The following is a 17548-nucleotide window of genomic DNA, read 5'->3' as shown; positions in this document are numbered from 1 at the left end:
ATGAGTACTCATACCTAGTACTCATACTCTGCTACTATGATAGAATCAATATGATTAATAACCATATCTTTACTCCAGCTTTGCAACATCACAGTGATCCCTGCTAGAGAGGTCAGCAGTGATGACAGCTAAACCTGTACAACAGGAGTGGTCAAAGCTCCTCTGTTGCGTTCTCAGGCTTTTACAAATAGTAGGGTTCCTAGAAAGACAGTTGTTTTATCTGATTATGATGTAGCCAGGTTTGTAATTTTGATCTGCTGTGTTGAGATCCAAGTCCCAGTAGGAATCAAAATGCCCTGTTGGGACAGACTGCTCCTGAAGCTGGCAAACTCCTCAAGGCTGAAGGCCCTTCTGCTAATAGCACCACAGCTGTGGCCTGGTTGGGTAAATGGAAAATTTTTAAAACCTTAACCATTGAATGTCATGATTCCCATTAGTCAGGTGCTGTCTGCCTTTACATTTCTCCCTTGTTTGCTTGGGTAGTAAAAGTTTCCTGTTCTAAAATCTCATATACTATGAGTGATGGTATCAGACAGTTGTCATGGAGAGCTGCAGTGCTGGCTGATGTAGTAGATCTCCCTGTTTTTTAATTAGCTTGTGATTACTAATAACAATTAATTAGATTTTGAAGCTGATACACTTCAATATTTAGAAATGCCAGTTGCTAATACATCTATAACTGACATTGTGGTATCACTTCTTTAGCAAGCATTTCATGCTTGACTTTGGAAGCTTGTCTCAGTTAAAGTCTCTGTAGATCTAAATAAAACATTACCAAGAGAAACAAACAGCAGCCTAATCCTTTACGAGAGCTTGTATATTTTGATTAAAAATCTCAATAGAAGGAATTTAGATTACTTTCATTACAAGTACAAAATCTAAGATGTACTAGTATTGTCATGAATTCATGGGCTGTTTTAACAGAAGTGTAATCACAAAAATTTGTCCCTCAGATAGCTATCATGGTAGTAGAACTGAGAACATATATTGAGAAATCTATTTGTGCAGCTAATAAATATAGTAAAATATTGTGCATTTCTTTTAAGTTCTGGTCAATCTTGCCTTACTTTTATCTATCTTTTTATTTTTGGCATGTTTTTATGTTGTTCTCTTTTCTTTTCTGTTCTACCACATTCAAGAAGTTCTGTTAGGCACTATAAAACATTACCACCCAAGATGCCTTTACTAGAAAATGGTACTAATTGGAACCTATACAGGTAAGAAGTATTTAGAGTCCCCTTTAAGTAGTTAGTGACTTCTTGGGGAATAAATAGTCTTGCCTTATAAAATAAATTAGTTTTTCATATGCTTTTGGTAACTGAGAGCTAAGGGACATAATCCTAAAATAACTTCATATTGTCTAAATTAACCCCCACATATAAAAGACTTTCCATAAGGTAGTTTTCTTTACGGTTAACATTGTATGTTGCATGTTTTTTCCTTGTTACTTTCTTTTGTTTATGTATGTAATTTTGCTTACATGTCAAATTTATTTTCACTTTGTTTAAATGATTTTAATTTACAAAGCTCAACTCTTCCTGCATGTGCTAAGACCAAATCAGTGATTAGACAGGATATTTCTCTCCTTCGTGATTGCCTTAATTCACGAATACCGAAATTTGGAGATGACCTCCTGGTTAGGTAAGAAACTGAGGGTTAATCACCTCTCCTGTTTGGTATTTAATATGGATTTATAAACTAAATGAGCTTCATTGTAAAGTGATTTCACATCATATGCAGTGTATCACATCCTTTTATATTGGCTTAAGATTTACCTCTTTTAATAAGGATTTTGATTGATTGGTATTTCTCATTCCACTTTCTTACAAGTGGATGTTGTTCTGTCTCATTCAGTTTTAAACATTTCAATGGTCTTACCAAAAAAAAAATACAGCAGTCTTTTATTTGGTTTTATTTTCTGAACAAATCTTGGCACTGTCATCCAGTCAGCTCTTTTATGTTTTCCTTAATTAAATCATTGTGATTCTACATTTTCTGTAAAGAGAGCATTATTTTATGAGTTAATATCTAACATTGTATTCCTTTCTTTGTTTTCTTTTTCTTTCTCTTCTACCATTGGATGCAATGCACTGGCACTAGTGAACTACAGCCCTCCCTTGACAGGGCTAGGAGTGCTAGTACCAACTGCTTGAGACCAGATACTAGTTTGCATTCACCAGAACGAGAAAGGTATAAAATAAAAACTTATGAATTTCTTGTCATCTGTGCTGGTGATTTTTATCAGTTTTGGTTTTCTTTATATGAGTACTCTACGTTCCTGTACATTCATGTCTGCTTTGGTATTTGTAGACATTTTTGCTCCTATATTCATGTATGTTGTGTAAATTGTGTCTTGGAGCTTATAACTGCTTCTGGCTTCTTTCCTTGTTTTAGTTCAAGCTGATGTCATTGTTTGCAGAAGTCCTCAGTATGCTGATAATAACATTGCAGTGTTAAGTATTTTGATGAAGTACCACTTGATTGTTAATCTTCATCACCATTTGCTAAAAAGTATTACATTTATTTCTTGCCTGCTTTGTGGACTGCTAAAAAGGTGGTGACATAATTTATAAATTATGTGACAAAACTCATATTTCAAACCTGAATTGTAGTTTGTCTAGCGATGTATTTTCTGTAAGACATCCAGCCAAACTTCATTGCTTCTTTAATCTAATCTGCTGCATCTGCTTTTGCAATTACAAGGCAAGTCACTGCATTGAGATTTCTTTTCACTCTGTGACATTATATTAAGGCTCACATAAGTCTTAAGAAGATATGTTTGCAGTTTAAATGAAATATTGTTGCATCACTTATATTGTGTAGGCATTATATTTTATTTTCTGATCTCTAGTATTACAAAAACTTGCTTCAAAATCTTAGCTGAACTAAATACTGTTGGTGTGTTTGGCAGATGGGATTGCTCCACGAGGGAATTTTTCATCACCTGCTGTTTTTTGGCTAAGAATTATACTGTTTTAGGGGGAGATTTTAGCTTTGCTAAAGGCAATAGGTTGCCATGGACTATGGCACAATTACAATTTCAGCAGTTCAGTGTATCACAAATATGGTGGCTAATTATGTGAAATTTGTGTGTGTGTGTGTGTGTTTGGGGAATTTCCCTTTCCCTCCTCCCTCACTTCCTGATGCTCCTTGACTGGAACTGTGCTGTTCTCAAGCTGTGCTCTTGTTGGATAGGACTGACTCATGTCCTGCTGATATATCTCAACTAGATCTTCACTAGTTCATTCCTTTTTAAGATAAAGCACAAGATATCGTAATATCATATCTCATATGTACCTGGTTGTCCAAAACAAAAATTTTGACAGAAATAAGGCCGCCCCCAGCAAAACACAGGATGCCATTCTAGATTTTTTATAAAATTTATAGTAGTATCATATTACTATGTGTGATAGATATATGCAGTTGTATTCATCTGTAAGCAGCTATTTAATGCAACAATATATGGATATAAGCAGTGTATGTTTTGTAGTTTCATTTCAAGATGCCAGACATCAAGCTGAATATTCAAAGAAATGGTAGTTGGCAACTGTAAAATATCGTAGTTAAAATTACATACTGAAATCTAAATCTGTCACTGATGTTAACTATGTCTATTCTGTCTTTATGATTCATCTCAGCAACTTCTGCCCACTAGGCACCAAATAGAATCAGCAGCATTTTTCATGTGCTGCTCATAAAGAGAAGTGTTTAGTCTATGTTAGTGGCCTCTACTTCTACTAAGCACTAGATTTTGCCAAATTGTCTCTGATCCTGATCCAGAATATATGTCTATGTCTGAAACTTTTACATTTTTGCTTTATAAGTCCTTTAGTCAGTTAGAGGGTGACTAAAAAATTGCTTTTGAGTTGGGGTCCTTCATGGTGTGCAGAAAACTCTTTTTTATGAAATTCAGGTTTTGTACTTCCATGATGGTTTTGTGGCAAATAAGATATATGGCTTTGTCAGAGGATTAATGACAGGATTTTTTTATTTTTATTTTTAATTTAGACATAATTTTTGTTTTGTTTTGTTTTCCTCCCTAATGTAGTCTGATTTGTGGAGGAACATACTACATTTTTTTTTAAAAAAAACAACAACAACAAAAAAAAAAAACAACAACAACAACTAAATCACCAATTTAATATTTTAGTTTGGGGGTATACTAATTTTAGAAGATTTCCTACTCCACTGTTGAATGTGTGTGCTAACACTTTAGTGTAAGAGTGTAAGATTAGTTGTCAGTTGCATGTAATGATAGAGGAGTCTAGTTTGAAGAAAAGGAATTAAGTTCAAGGAATGTAGAAAGCATTTATGTCTGTGCTGAGCAAGATTAGATAAGGTACTTAAATTACAGTAAGACACGTTCATTGATGTTACAGGTTCACAAAGCTTTTAGGAAAAGCTTTTGGAAAGCAAGTGTAATGAAACACTCTGATAGATGATCTAGAAAAGGTTGTCTAGCCTTTATTGCTGGAGACTCCTCAAGAAGAGATTATGCAACCAAGTGTAGTAGGTCCTGTTTGTAGCAAAGAGAAACACTAGGGTTTTGTGAAGTCTAATTTATAAAGCACTATATTTTAATCGGTGTATGTGTAAGAGGACCTATGTTGAAGGTACTGTTAATTGTTTTTGTGGCTTCTTTTTTTATTCACAGAATGGAGTTGTAGATTTTATTTTAAATGTAGGCTTTAAACCCTCAAAATATACAAATAGAATTCTAAATGTGTAACTATATCTTTTCTTGAACAAAATGTTAAGTATACTTACCAGTGGAAAATTCTTTCTACCCATTTTGCTCAACCTTTTGTCTGAGAGGGTATAAATTAGATTGTATTTGAGATCAAGAGATAAAGTGGTCCACTTGACTTTTTTTTTTTTTTTTTTTTTTTTAAACAAAATGATGCTGACTGACCATAGAGTTCTATTTCTCTGTGTTAATTATTCAGTGAAAACACTTAAACTCCAAAAAATATAATTTTTGTCATTTGGAATGATTGGAATAATTATTTTTTTAAGATGTTGTTGTGTCAATAAAAGTTGTGTTGATCCACAAACACCTGCAGAAAAGTACTTTTAGCAATATATATAATTCAGGAAAATACAAGTCTTGTTGCACTAAAAACAAACAAAAAATTCCTCTTCTCCTTCTGTAAGCTATGTCACTTGAGCAAGGAAAGTCTTCATGATTTGACTGGCAAACTGACCTTGCCCTGATACAGGCAAACTATTTTCATTAAATGAAATAGTTTGATACTGAACCTAACCCTTCATATCTTTCTCTTTGATGTGGTGTATACTAGGACATTCAAAAAGGTCCAGGCCTTACCAATTCAGTTGCACCATGATTTTTTTTTTTTTTTTTTGACCTATCCCTAGTTTTTTGGTCAAAATAATCATCTTGTTGAGGTTTGTGATGATTTACAAGACATATTAGTTTATAACATAGACATAGTTACTCTCTAAAGCCATGAAAAGTTTTTGCTGCCACTGCTTTCTGTAGTGTGATTTTTCATTGTCTTCTTCACTGTAGCTCAAAATCTCTGTTTTTTTTTCTGTGTAATTATGTATCATGTCCTAAAACAGCATCATCTGTGTGCAAACACTAGCCTCAAGTGAGGAAAACCCATAGGCATAGGAATTATATGCACTGTCCAAAACCGATTCAGCTGTGCTTTCTCATCATTGTAGCATCTTCCCTAGATTATCTGGTGATATTTAAGATTGTAGTAATCGTTACTTAATAATACGAAGTGTGGCTTATTGACATGAGTTTCTTATATTGAAAGAAATTATTGTAATAGTAGAATAGTAGTTAGCACAAAATCAGTGGTACGGATTGGGAATGGTTGTATGCTTTGATCCTGAGAAGTTTAGGTAGAGGACTTGTGAGCAAGTAAAACTGAAGAGCACAGCCTGGTGATGAGTTCATGTAAGACTGTCTGCATGTCTGCAAAATGTGGCCAAACTCTGTTAGACTCACTCTGAGGTGATTCACTGAAGTAAGACTTAAAATGTTTCAGAGATCTCTAGGATTTTTAATATTTGCCGTTCATTACCACCCAAACAGGATACAAAGCTGAACAATTGTCTATTAGCTACTTATAAGTAGATAACAGAACGGTTAGAACTGTCATTTGATCCAATTAAGACCGGTTCTGATGTAATGTTAATTTTTGTATTTTTTTAGTAAGTCTGAAGCATTAAGGCATTTATATTGCATGTCTGTAACAGCAATGTTGATCATCACTATTTACATTTAAAATTATGTACAGTAAAATAACTGCTTGCATTAGGTATATAATGCATCGTGTTTTCAGTTATTTTCAAACATGTAAAGGAATAGGTTATTGCATGTTTGTCTGCATTGTCTGCTCACAGTCATTAAAAATTTGGTGAAAGAGCATGTTCTCAAAGTTCATACTGCATGATGTAGTTAATTCTATCAAATGCTATTTGATACTTATAGTGGATATCAGCATATTAAGGGCTTTGAGTGCACTGATGCATTAACATTTTCTTTAACTCTTGCTTTGGAGAGAAAAATAAACTAACTGCTTACAACCTATTTTTTCTTGAAACTTCTGATCTACCTCAATGTTCAAGTGATGCTAATCTCCTTGAAAGCTTTGTTATTTGCATGTTCCATAAATCAAACCCTTTTCCTTATAACATGGACTGGAAGGATGCCTCAGAAAGTGAATATTACATATTTATGCAGTGTTTACATAAATGTTTGCTGTTTTTGTAAATTAATCAGTATTTTTTGATTTTTCTAAATTGTTACACATACACTCTTACAACCACATAACATTACATCAAAATACACAAAAATGTCAGTCTTTAGTATACTATATATATAAAATTGTTAATTAAATCACAGAATCACAGAGTATCCTGAGTTGGAAGGGACCCACAAGGATCATTGAGTCCAACTCCTGTCTCCAGACAAAATGAGATTTTTAAAGAAAATAAAATCACATAAGACACTACTATTCATTCACAATCTTGACTACTTTTTATTTTTTATTTTTTAATTTACCTATATAACAATCTGCTGTTGTGCTGCAGGGATACTGGGAAATTATCAGAAAATTAAGTTGGATGCATATGCTTTTAATATATATTTTTACATTAAAAAACATACTTGTACACAAATATGTGCAACCTTAACCTTTTAATCTTTCTGATTCTGCAAGAGAACTTTATTGGGACTTTACTGGAACTTTATTGTATCAGTGCTGCCATACTGCTCTAAAACTTGAACTCTGGTTTGTTCAGCACTACTTTGGTGCTGAAATGACATATGTGCTGCTGCTAGGAAAACTTCAAAGGGAACAGAATATGAAGAAACAATTGCCTTAGGTGGTTGTGGTTAAATCACTTCTGTGATATATATATTTTTACTCAAAAGTGTAGCTCTTAAAATATGCAGAATTTCTTATTAGTAGGCATACAGTACATCCATTACAGTCAGAGCAAGACATCTCTATAAGCAGATGAATGGAACAGAGAATGACTCTCTCTATGTGTTCCAGAAAATGGTCACTTTATGCCTCAGAATTTTTCATATAATTCACAGTCCCACATTTTTACCAAGGATGCATTTTCAGTACAAAGAGTTAGGAGAGATTAGTTTAACAATATGCCAGCTAGCAGTCAATAGAAAATGCAGTCTTTGCAAAGCTTCTAGAATTACAATTTTACATGGAGATGATAGGCTTTTAGATAGTCTAGCTTTGGAGAACATTTGAAACCTTATGGTACACTACATGAAAGTTTTAAATTAGTTGAAATTCTGCTTCTTTGGGAGCATATTCTCTTTGTTTCAGCTGAAATAGTTGTGCAGTAAGCAGCTGTAAGAATAGTATACCAGGAAATTAGAAAACAGAAAAAATAATTAAATGACACACTTTCGTTACTTTTTGGGGTATTTTTCCAGTCCCAAATTGCTTATATTTAATTATATCACGAACTAAATATCCTGTTTTTTTCCTGTTTTATTGAACGGGCAAACAGGGGTAGATGGTCCCCCTCCCTAGAGAGGAGACGACCTACTAGTCCCAGGATTCATATCGAGCATGCATCTCCGGAGGATGACAGGTACTAGGCAACTCCTCCCAGTCAAAAAGTGGCTTACTGCATCTTGCACTCTCAGAGGAGTACACTAAAATTTAAAAGTATGCATGTGTATAGAGAGAGACCTTTAAACTCCAGAAGCCCAAAATAAAATAGCAGCTTTAGATATCATCTCTGCATTTTGTTGAACTGTTATAAAGCACCTAGGAAGTAAAAATTTTCTGTTTGCCTTAGTAGTTACAAGCTATTTAATAAGATGGCTAATACCACTGAACATCATTTCTTAATGTTCTTCAGTCTATTTTTACCTGCTTCTGTAAATGGTGATGGCATTTTCTCTGTGGTGCTTTATAATATGATAATATATCTGTTGTAGAGCCTGTTGGTTTTTTTAGGTGTCTATTTTAATTTTTATTGTGCTTTTTGTTGTTGTTGTTGTTTAACAAAAAAAAAAAAAAAAAGAACCATGATATGTTGGAATTGTTGGAAGTTTTGGTAATACTTACTAGTTAATGTATGTAAAATTGGTAGTGTTCTTAAATTCTGTCCTAAATTAGGATGGTCGTCATGGAACAGGTTTTCCTAACAAGGTAGGTTTTGTTAAAACCACCAGATCTTTAAATACACGTTAATGTTGAATACGAACTATGATTAATAGAAGTACCTTTCTTTATTTTTTTTCTTGTTATGAGCTTTCTACTCTAATTAGTTTTGATGTTCCATTGTTTTGACAGTAGTAATTTTTTGTATATTTTTTCCTGATAAATCTATATTATTTTTAACCACACATCGTATTTCTACTGAAATGTAAATTTGACATTTGCCCATTAACTACTGTAACGATTTTTGTGTTACAGTAAATGAAAGGATGCAGATGTTTTGTGTAAATAACCTCTATATCAGTAAACTCTTATGAAGTTGCTCTTAAAACTGTGAGGCAGATACATGGGTAAAACTTTTTCAGTTACTTTAAGTGCCAGTGGTTTTGTTCTGCTTAAGAATACGTTTAGTAGTAGTAGTTACATTTCTACTATAATTTATCTTGTTTGCTTGATATGGGGTATATTCTGCCAATACAAGCTGTAGAGAGTGTGAAACTTGTAACTATGTTTGCATAACATTTCTCTTTGTACTAGAGAAATTAAAAAATATAGAATTAAACTTGTGAAAGACTATTTCAAAATTGGCCTTTTTACAGATAAGGCATTTCTAGGTATTTTACCAACATTAATATTAAGCCCTCTTATGGGATAGCTATTAACAGCTTACAAATGTACTTTGTATGTTTGGAGCATTTAAAAACTAATTTTTCTTCACATTTTTCAAGTTGATGGAAAGACTGTTTTTGACTCAATGGATCAGATGATGATAAAACCTAATTGTCATTGATTTGATTAGAATTAAATCATAATCATATATCAATGAAATTAGGTTTTCATCTGAATGCTGCCATTCTTAATGCAGAATTGTGAACCTTTTTGATGTCAGCCAAAGTTCTGCAAATGTATTAAAGGCTGAAATTGTCTAATACGTCTTAGTAAACATATTGCAGTAAAGCATCTGGAAAATGTAGACTATGTTATTGGCAAGTTTCTGAGTCAGAGAAAAAGCAGTCTAATTTTCTTTGTGAAATCAGTCCTTTTATGTGGTCGGAAGTCTTGTGGATAATCTAGTCACCCAGTGATGCAGCCAATGATGAACGTAGAAACAGTTTAGATTAACCCCAATCCTGATGATTTTGCAGCCTCACAAATGAACTTCTCCCTGATTAGCAGAAGTTACAAGAACATTGGACTTTTCTCATTGCATACCCAAAATGCACAGTTTAGAATCACAGAATCATAGAATGGTTTGGGATGGAAGGGACCTTAAAGATCATCATAGGTTCCAGGAGGACCTGATCCATGATCTTGCCAGGCACAGAGGTGAGAGCGACTGGCCTGTAGTTCCCTGGGTCTTCTTTTTTTCCCTTTCTAAAAATGTTTCCCTCTTCTAATCAGCAGAAACTTCCCTCTTCTAATCAAGCAGAAAACCGGAACGCTACGACTTCTCAAATATGGTGGATGATGGCTTAGCAACTACATCCACCAGTTCCTTCGGGACCCATGGATGCGTCTCATCAGGTCCCGTGGACTTGACCTTCAGGCTCTTAAAATGGTCTCAGATTTGATCTCCTACACTGGGCAGTTCATCATTCTTTCAGTCCCTGTCTTTGCCTTCTGAGGCCTGGGCTATGTGTCTGAAGCTCTTGTCAGTGAAGACTGAGGCAAAATAGTCATTAAGTACCTCAGCCTTCTCCATACCCCAGGTTTCCAGGTTTCCCATTTCCTTCCAGAGAGGGCCCACAATTTCCCTAGTCTTCCTTTTATCACCAATGCCCCTGATTAGTGGCTGGAGTGGCTGGCCTTCCTTTGTGCTGCTGTTCAGGTGCACAACCCTGCTCCAAGCTCTGTTGCTGACACTGGCACAGATAGTTTTGCTCACTGCTCTGGAATACTTTAACTTCTCTATTCCAGAGGCAAAAAGGTCAACTAAAGAAAGGTGAACCTTGTGGAGCTCAAGTAATGTTTTTGAATTTGAACCTTCTTTGCCATTTGGTCACCCTCTGAGGTGAAGTGTTTTCTCCTGCCATCAGCCACAGACCACGTGGCAAAGGGCTTTCCCAAGGCACGCCATTCTACACAGTTCCAGAGAAACCATAGTTTTGCTGTAAGGATTGTCAGCAAATGAATTATAGTAATCCATGTTTAAAGTCCACCTAGCATGCAGAGTAGCAGTGAGGGAATCAAAGGTGCTTCACCTATGTAGAAAATTCTTATCTTTTAAGTTTAGTTTCATTCTGATTATCTCCCACACTTTCATTTGACAGTTGGCCAGTACCACTCAGTTCTGACATTTTTGTGTTTTATGTGCTTTTATCAAATTGACAGCTGATGTAGTGGGTGTCAGGGAATGAGTATCTGATGGATCAACAGGGATAACTAACTAACTGCTTATCACCACTTTCAGATCATATTTTCGCAGATTAATTGACTTTGACAGATGTCATCTTACACTTCATTTGAGTACATTCCAGAATTATCTTACAAACTGGTCCAATTTGCATATAGGGTGCTATCAAGATCTATTCCTGAGTACATTTCTTAAACATATGACATGCATTATTTCTAATTTTGGTCATTTAAATTCAGTATTCACAGCATGGTATCTATTGAAAATTATTCATGATATAAATTTTAGTAAAGATCTTGGCAAGATTATTGTTATTCTGGAAATCATTCACTTTCTGTATCTGAAAAAGTGACACGATATACCTTGAAAAGATGTTATACTTGTATTTTAGTGTTAAGAGTTAGCAAGTGTTTGGTTAGTATTGTGTTTTTCTTGACCTTTTATAGAATAGCTTTTGGTTTGAATTTGCCAGCTTTATTGTTAGGATTTTTTGTTTGTTTGTTTGTTTGTTTTTATACTAGAAAATAGAATTTGAAAGTCTCTCTAAAGTGAAAGACTCTGGTAACTGGAGAACTGTGAGACTGTGAAATCATAAGTAGAGTTAAAAACAAGGAGAATGAGAGTTGAGCATTTAATGGTAGGTGGGAATTTTATTCAGATTGTTCTTTTTGAGAAGTCTTTGTATTAATTCAGCATAAAAACAAGATAAAATAAGCCTTTTAGAAATTATTTCTCATATATATACAAGAAATAATCATGATATAATAATAATTCATTAGAAGTAGGTTTAGCTGTTGCACGCATGTACAAGAGTACATCTTGAAGCAGCAGGCTGGTACTTCTGGTACATTCATAAAGAGAACTTGTGTGTGCTGTGCACTGCCAATGGCAGGCTAATTTGTCCTGGATGATTATTTCCTATCCTTTCAGCAACACTGTACCACTTAAATCATGGAATCAGTCTTGCAAGACATGAACTGAAGTGCTAGGAACAAGTGTTATGAGCTGCCAAGATTTGAGAGCAGTTGTGACCTCCCAGTTCACATACCACGTAGATCCAGCCTTTCAGAAATCTTTAGGAAAATCAGGAACTATTGAATGTGACATTTTTGATGACTTCAGGCTTTTTTTTTTTTTTATAATAAAAAAGTCATTTTGACACTCTAGGAATAGTAATTTTTCATTTTGATAGGAATATTATTGCATTTCTGTCTGTAGATTTTGTTTATACTCAACAACAATAAATGTTTTGAGGCTCATGTGTCTTTTGCACGTGAACTGTGAATAGCTTTTCTGTATATATAATATATCTATTGTTCTTGTCTGTGTATAGAGTAATGATTTATTGATCAGTGATTTGTTATGACATTTGGTACATTTAGGACTTTAAGAGGAGTTTTAGCATTTGCTCAACATTTTGGAAGTATACATGCAAATTTAATATGTACCCTAGATTATTAGTACACTGCAAATTTTGCTGAGTTTACTCTTATATTGATCAAGAAAAAGAAAATGTTTTGTGTGATATATTCCATAGCAAGCTAATAATAAACCAACATGCTAATAATTTCTATGCCAAATTAAAAGCTGTGAACACATTCAGATGTTCTTTAACGGCTTCAACAGAAATGAAAATAACATAGGAATTAAAAAATATCCTGGACACAATTTGATTTTTTTAAATTGCTAAGTTATTCTGCATTTACTATTGAATTATTATTGTTACTTGTGACTGTAGTAGAACAGTTGGTAATAGAATATCAACATATATGAAATTTGCTTATGTTTTCAGGAGAATTTTATAATGTAATAGCAAAATATCTTTTTTTTTTTTTTTTTTTTTTTTTCTTCCAAACTCCTAAGGGAAAGATGTATATAGGTTTATATATTAGTTTAATGTATCATACTGTAAATTTATTCTCAGGAAGGATAATGTCAGCTGTTAAGCAGCAGTGTTCCTGTTCACTGTGTAATGCATACATGCTTTTTAAAAATGTGTTGTGACTCTCATTCTTTACTTAATTGCATCTTAGTTTCTAATATCTAATTATTCTAATATCATGTCTCAAAATTATTTTAAAAGTCTTTTAAAGTGCATGGATTAAGTCAGCAGAAAGGGAAGTGAGAAATACAGCCTTACCAAGAAGATAGTGCCTTAATGCTTTTGGTTTATATATTTGACTGCATGTCTCCACCTTCACTGCATGTGACCATCTCTCTGTTTCTGCTCATTCTGTCCAAATTCACATCCATGTTTCCAAATTTTGTGAAGAACAAGGACGCTGGAGTCTTGCATTCCAAAACAGGACAGTGTAGACCACCTAAGTGCTAAACCTGGAGCAGCACAGAGGTATCCTTATTTACTCAAATCATAGTTCCAAGTAAATGAGGTATTGGTTATAGTTACACACTGCGAGTATCTTCTTCATATGCTCTGTTTAATACTTTCACATAGGTTTTTTTCTCTTTATATATTTAAGTACATGGTATGCATGTATTGTTCATAGATAATATTTCATTCCATTTAAACTACATTTAAGAGGTAAATTTGAATATGACATACATGTCCTTTTTATCCTCAGTGCACTCTGAGCATTTTATATAGGCATGGAAGTACAACTGTCTGTAAATATGTACCCACTGGTGTCCAGATAGAGCTCAAGCTGAGTCACTACTGCACGTGCTGTAGCATGCTGTTGAGCTATACAGAATGCAAACAGCATCATCTTAGCAAGGGGAAGGAAACAGAAAGGAAGATATTATTTTAAACATATTTCTAATGTGTGCTGCTTGCAGTGACAGCACAGTGAACAGAGAAATAATGATGTTGGGCTCCCTACTGTTTATTACTTTGCCACTTTTCACAGCACAGCAATTTCTACCCGTGGCTTTTCCATACTACAAAGAGTAGTCACTTTTTCTCCATTTCACTTAATGCCACAGTCTAAGCAAGTGACGTAAAGGAGTAAGGGGAAAATAAGTCCCCTAACAAACCAAAGAAAAAGTGACGAGCCATCGTTTGGGAGATCATGCTGCCTTCGGTGGATCTAACCATAAATTCAAATACTTCGCTCACCTTATGTCTTAGTCAAATCTGCAGCATTTAATGTGTGTTTCCCTTTGTATCCACCTTGTACTCGATGTGGTAAAGAAAAAAGAAGAAAGTAAAGGGAGTATACTCCAGAAAAAAAAAAAAAAATCTAGAGAAAGCTGTTTGAGGATAAGGGAGTTTAAAATTTTTATTCTAAGGGATTCTTTTTTTTTTTTTTTGTACGAAAGTATATTCTTGTTAAAACTGGAAAGAGGTCACTGGTAGTGACCTCTGCTCATATATAAAAAAAGAAAAAAGTCTTTTTATTTTTGTGCAGTTTTTGCTTCATACAACGATTCATACTGTGTCACAATATAATAGTAATCAAATATTACAGTGAAAATACACTGTGATTATATTCTTTGGGTATAACTTGATACTACAACTGTTGAGGTATCTTCCAGTTCATACACTGGGTTAGTCTTCATAACCACTGAGGTTTAAAATTAAATCTTTATTCTTTAATATTATTTTTACCTACTTTTTTTTGCCCACAGTAATTTTTTTATGTCTAGGTATAGAGGTTGATTATATGATTGTGAGTTTCTTACATGTTTCTTTGTCATCTTTCCTGTGTAATGTTCAAGTTGGGGTTTGTCATTGTTTCTGATCTAACAATGAGTAATCATCACTCCACTTTTTTGGCCACTCCTGAAACTTCATATGCACTTTTATTCTGAAAGACTAACAAACACTGATGATTATCAGAGATTCAAATTGTAAATTTTAATGTGTAAATGCTTGTATTAACATAGATAGTAATGGAAATTTTGGAACACAGAGGACTTGCTGAGATTTCCATGACCTAATTAAGGAAATGAAATAAACTTTTAACTTATTTGCATCGATTAAATAAATAAATAAATAAATGTTTTAAACCATTTCTCAAAATCTTTAACAATTTTTAATAGAATGAAATTTTTGATAAGCCGAGTTAATAACTTGACAGTGTTAGTTAAATCTGATATGATGCAGTATTTGTTTTGATTTTGAAATTTAGATTTAAAACCAATTTTTAAAGTTTGTATTTTAATATTACTTGTCCTTTCTGCAACTTTTTTTTTTTTTTTCCTGTTGTCTACACTGCGTTTGTTTTTCTTACTGTCAAGAAAGACCCATTGTGTCTAATCAGATAGGGGCTGTAAAATGGGAGCTAGCTGCATATGCAGTCAAGATTAATGATGTCTCCCTATTTTGGTACCTCATAACCTTCATACCATCAGCTCAGTCAAAGCTAATCAGAGCCTTGTGCATTAAACCCCAAGCTCACCAGCCTGTTCATGAAAAAAATTTTTGTCACTTTTCCATCTGTCAAATGTTACTGTTATTACCTTTGCAATACATTAGTAAATATGTAATCTTCATATTTTTTGTATTCTTTTTCTTCTTTGTTTATTTCTTTTCTGACATGTCATTTTACAGGCAGTCCAGAAAAGTGGAAAGATATAGCAGCCAAAAACAAACTAGGAAAGGCTCCACAACTGAAACAGAAAGGTAGGATTGATGAATGATTAATAAACACCTGTTATGACTGAATTGATTCTGGTGTTCATAATATACAACTAATACTACTGTTAAAGCAAAAGCTGTGTACCAAAAGCTATGTTGCCTTAATTTAAAATATTATTTATATTATCTATATTATTATCACTACTTCCTGTGTTGCTCTACATATGACATTTTTCTGGTAAAGACTGTCTGTGCATACATTTAGTAATGAAAAATATGAGACCCATTGCCACTGTCTTGATTTCTGTAAGATGAAACTTGGACATACACAGAATGTTTTATTATTGTGGTACTAATCCCTTTTTGTTTTACCACAGATTTTTTTTCAGAAGTCTTGTCTATTTTAAAATAACTTTAAAGTTGAGAAAATATATAAGCAGATTAGTAATTCAAGAGGTCTCTTATCAAATGGCAAATGAAGAATAAGTAACTGCAAGGCACAGTGTACTAATGTTAATTAACAACTACAGTGCAACTGAAACCACATATGCATACAAATAACAGTTTCATATGTGCATTTTACCTGGGGAAAGACATCTATATTCCAATATAGTAGTTTTACTCTATAATATAAAATTGCTAAATTCCACATTTAAATACCCATTGAAAAAAAATGCAAGCTGTCATTACATAAAGTTAATAAGAACACTGAGGGTTTACCTTCTCTACCATTGAATTTGCCTGTGCATGCATTATCATTGTAACTTTTAGCTTTTACAGTATAGTAGTAAAAGGTTGTTATTTTTTTAAGAAAAAAAAAAAAAGTGGGAAAAATAAGAATACATACTTAATTATGAGTTTATCTAGTTAAGCCCATGTGTTGGCTGAACTAAGAGCAGTGAGGAGGACTGAGATTCTGCCTTTGCTAGAAGCAGACCTACGTTATCTTGATGAGCAGAGGAACACATCTGTTTACATTGTGAGGGTTGAAAAGCTTCTATGAACACAGAGACACTTCTGGTTTTGAAGAAAATGCACATTATCTAGAAAATAAATTCACAACTTTTATTTTATATTGTTGTTTCAAGGATCAGGTTATTGTTCCTAATCTAAAAGCAATGGTTACACTTGCTTCAACAGCCCAGTTTCTATTTCAGTTTACACCACAGACATCCCCTGACTTAACGGCTGAAATCCTTGCTGTGTTTCAACCAGCATTTTTTTTCTATTTTATTTTTCCTTCTGTCCTCTGAAGAGTAAGGGAAGCCCTTGGGGCTGAGGTTGCAATGGCCTCACAGTTGTTGATAACCATACAAATTGTACAGTTAAATGTGTTGGCAAGAGGCTTGAAAGGAGAATGACGTAGGAGAGGGATATGAAGTAAGTGAGAGGGAAAATGGGAATGTAAACATTAAATGGAAAATATAGGAACATATGGAATAAGGAAGGAAAAGAAAATGTAAGATTATAAAGAAGAAAATGGTGGCAAAGGAAAGAGCAGAGAGTCTGAGAGACAGTGGGAGAGTAGGAAAGGAAATCCTGTGACATATGAGATTGGAGGAATCAGTGTATCAGTAAGTGTTTACATTTCAAACCTGATATTTATTTCAGTGTGTAAACTGAGGGCATTTTCTTCAGATGTCAAGATCCTTGCATAGATTAAAAAACATACACCTCACTAAAACAAATGTTCTTTTCACTAATCTCATTGTATGGCTGGTGCGAATTATAATATTGAAAATTAAATTTCAGCTACTGCTGATGGTAGGAACTGTGAGGTGTTTGCTTTAACAGCAAATGGGCTCTACCTCTAAGCGTGTAGTTATGTTTATGAAATAGGTTTTTAGACATGAGCAGTGTGTTTATTTGATTTAAATGACCAGCCTAGCTGTGAATTTTCAAGAGTTGTTTCACAGGGTATTTCAAAGCCTCTTATAATTGTAATGCTAAATGTCACATGCATTTGAGGATTTAATGGAT

General features: G+C 33.8%; 1 protein-coding gene across 9 annotated transcripts in view; it reads left to right on the top strand.

Moving 5' to 3' along the window:
• Nucleotides 1-17548, top strand: part of RIMS1 (regulating synaptic membrane exocytosis 1) — a gene marked incomplete at its 3' end in the record, with an annotated part of 310018 nt that overhangs the window by 201882 nt on the left and 90588 nt on the right. For 3 of the 9 annotated variants that reach the window (XM_082756958.1, XM_082756960.1, XM_082756959.1), the window contains 6 exons: nt 1140-1217; nt 1528-1641; nt 2101-2190; nt 8017-8100; nt 13301-13378; nt 15542-15613. The exons of 1 other annotated variant lie outside the window; for it this stretch is intronic. In XM_082756958.1, the coding sequence (XP_082613084.1) occupies nt 1140-1217; nt 1528-1641; nt 2101-2190; nt 8017-8100; nt 13301-13378; nt 15542-15613 (516 nt within the window). The remainder of the gene's footprint in view (nt 1-1139; nt 1218-1527; nt 1642-2100; nt 2191-8016; nt 8101-13300; nt 13379-15541; nt 15614-17548) is intronic. 5 more of the 9 variants (XM_082756965.1, XM_082756964.1, XM_082756967.1 and 2 more) reach the window with 4 other exon arrangements.

Source organism: Aythya marila, assembly GCF_965140915.1.
Source record: "Aythya marila genome assembly, chromosome: 3".
Classification (NCBI taxonomy): domain Eukaryota; kingdom Metazoa; phylum Chordata; class Aves; order Anseriformes; family Anatidae; genus Aythya; species Aythya marila.
This window is presented reverse-complemented; position numbering and strand designations above follow the sequence as displayed.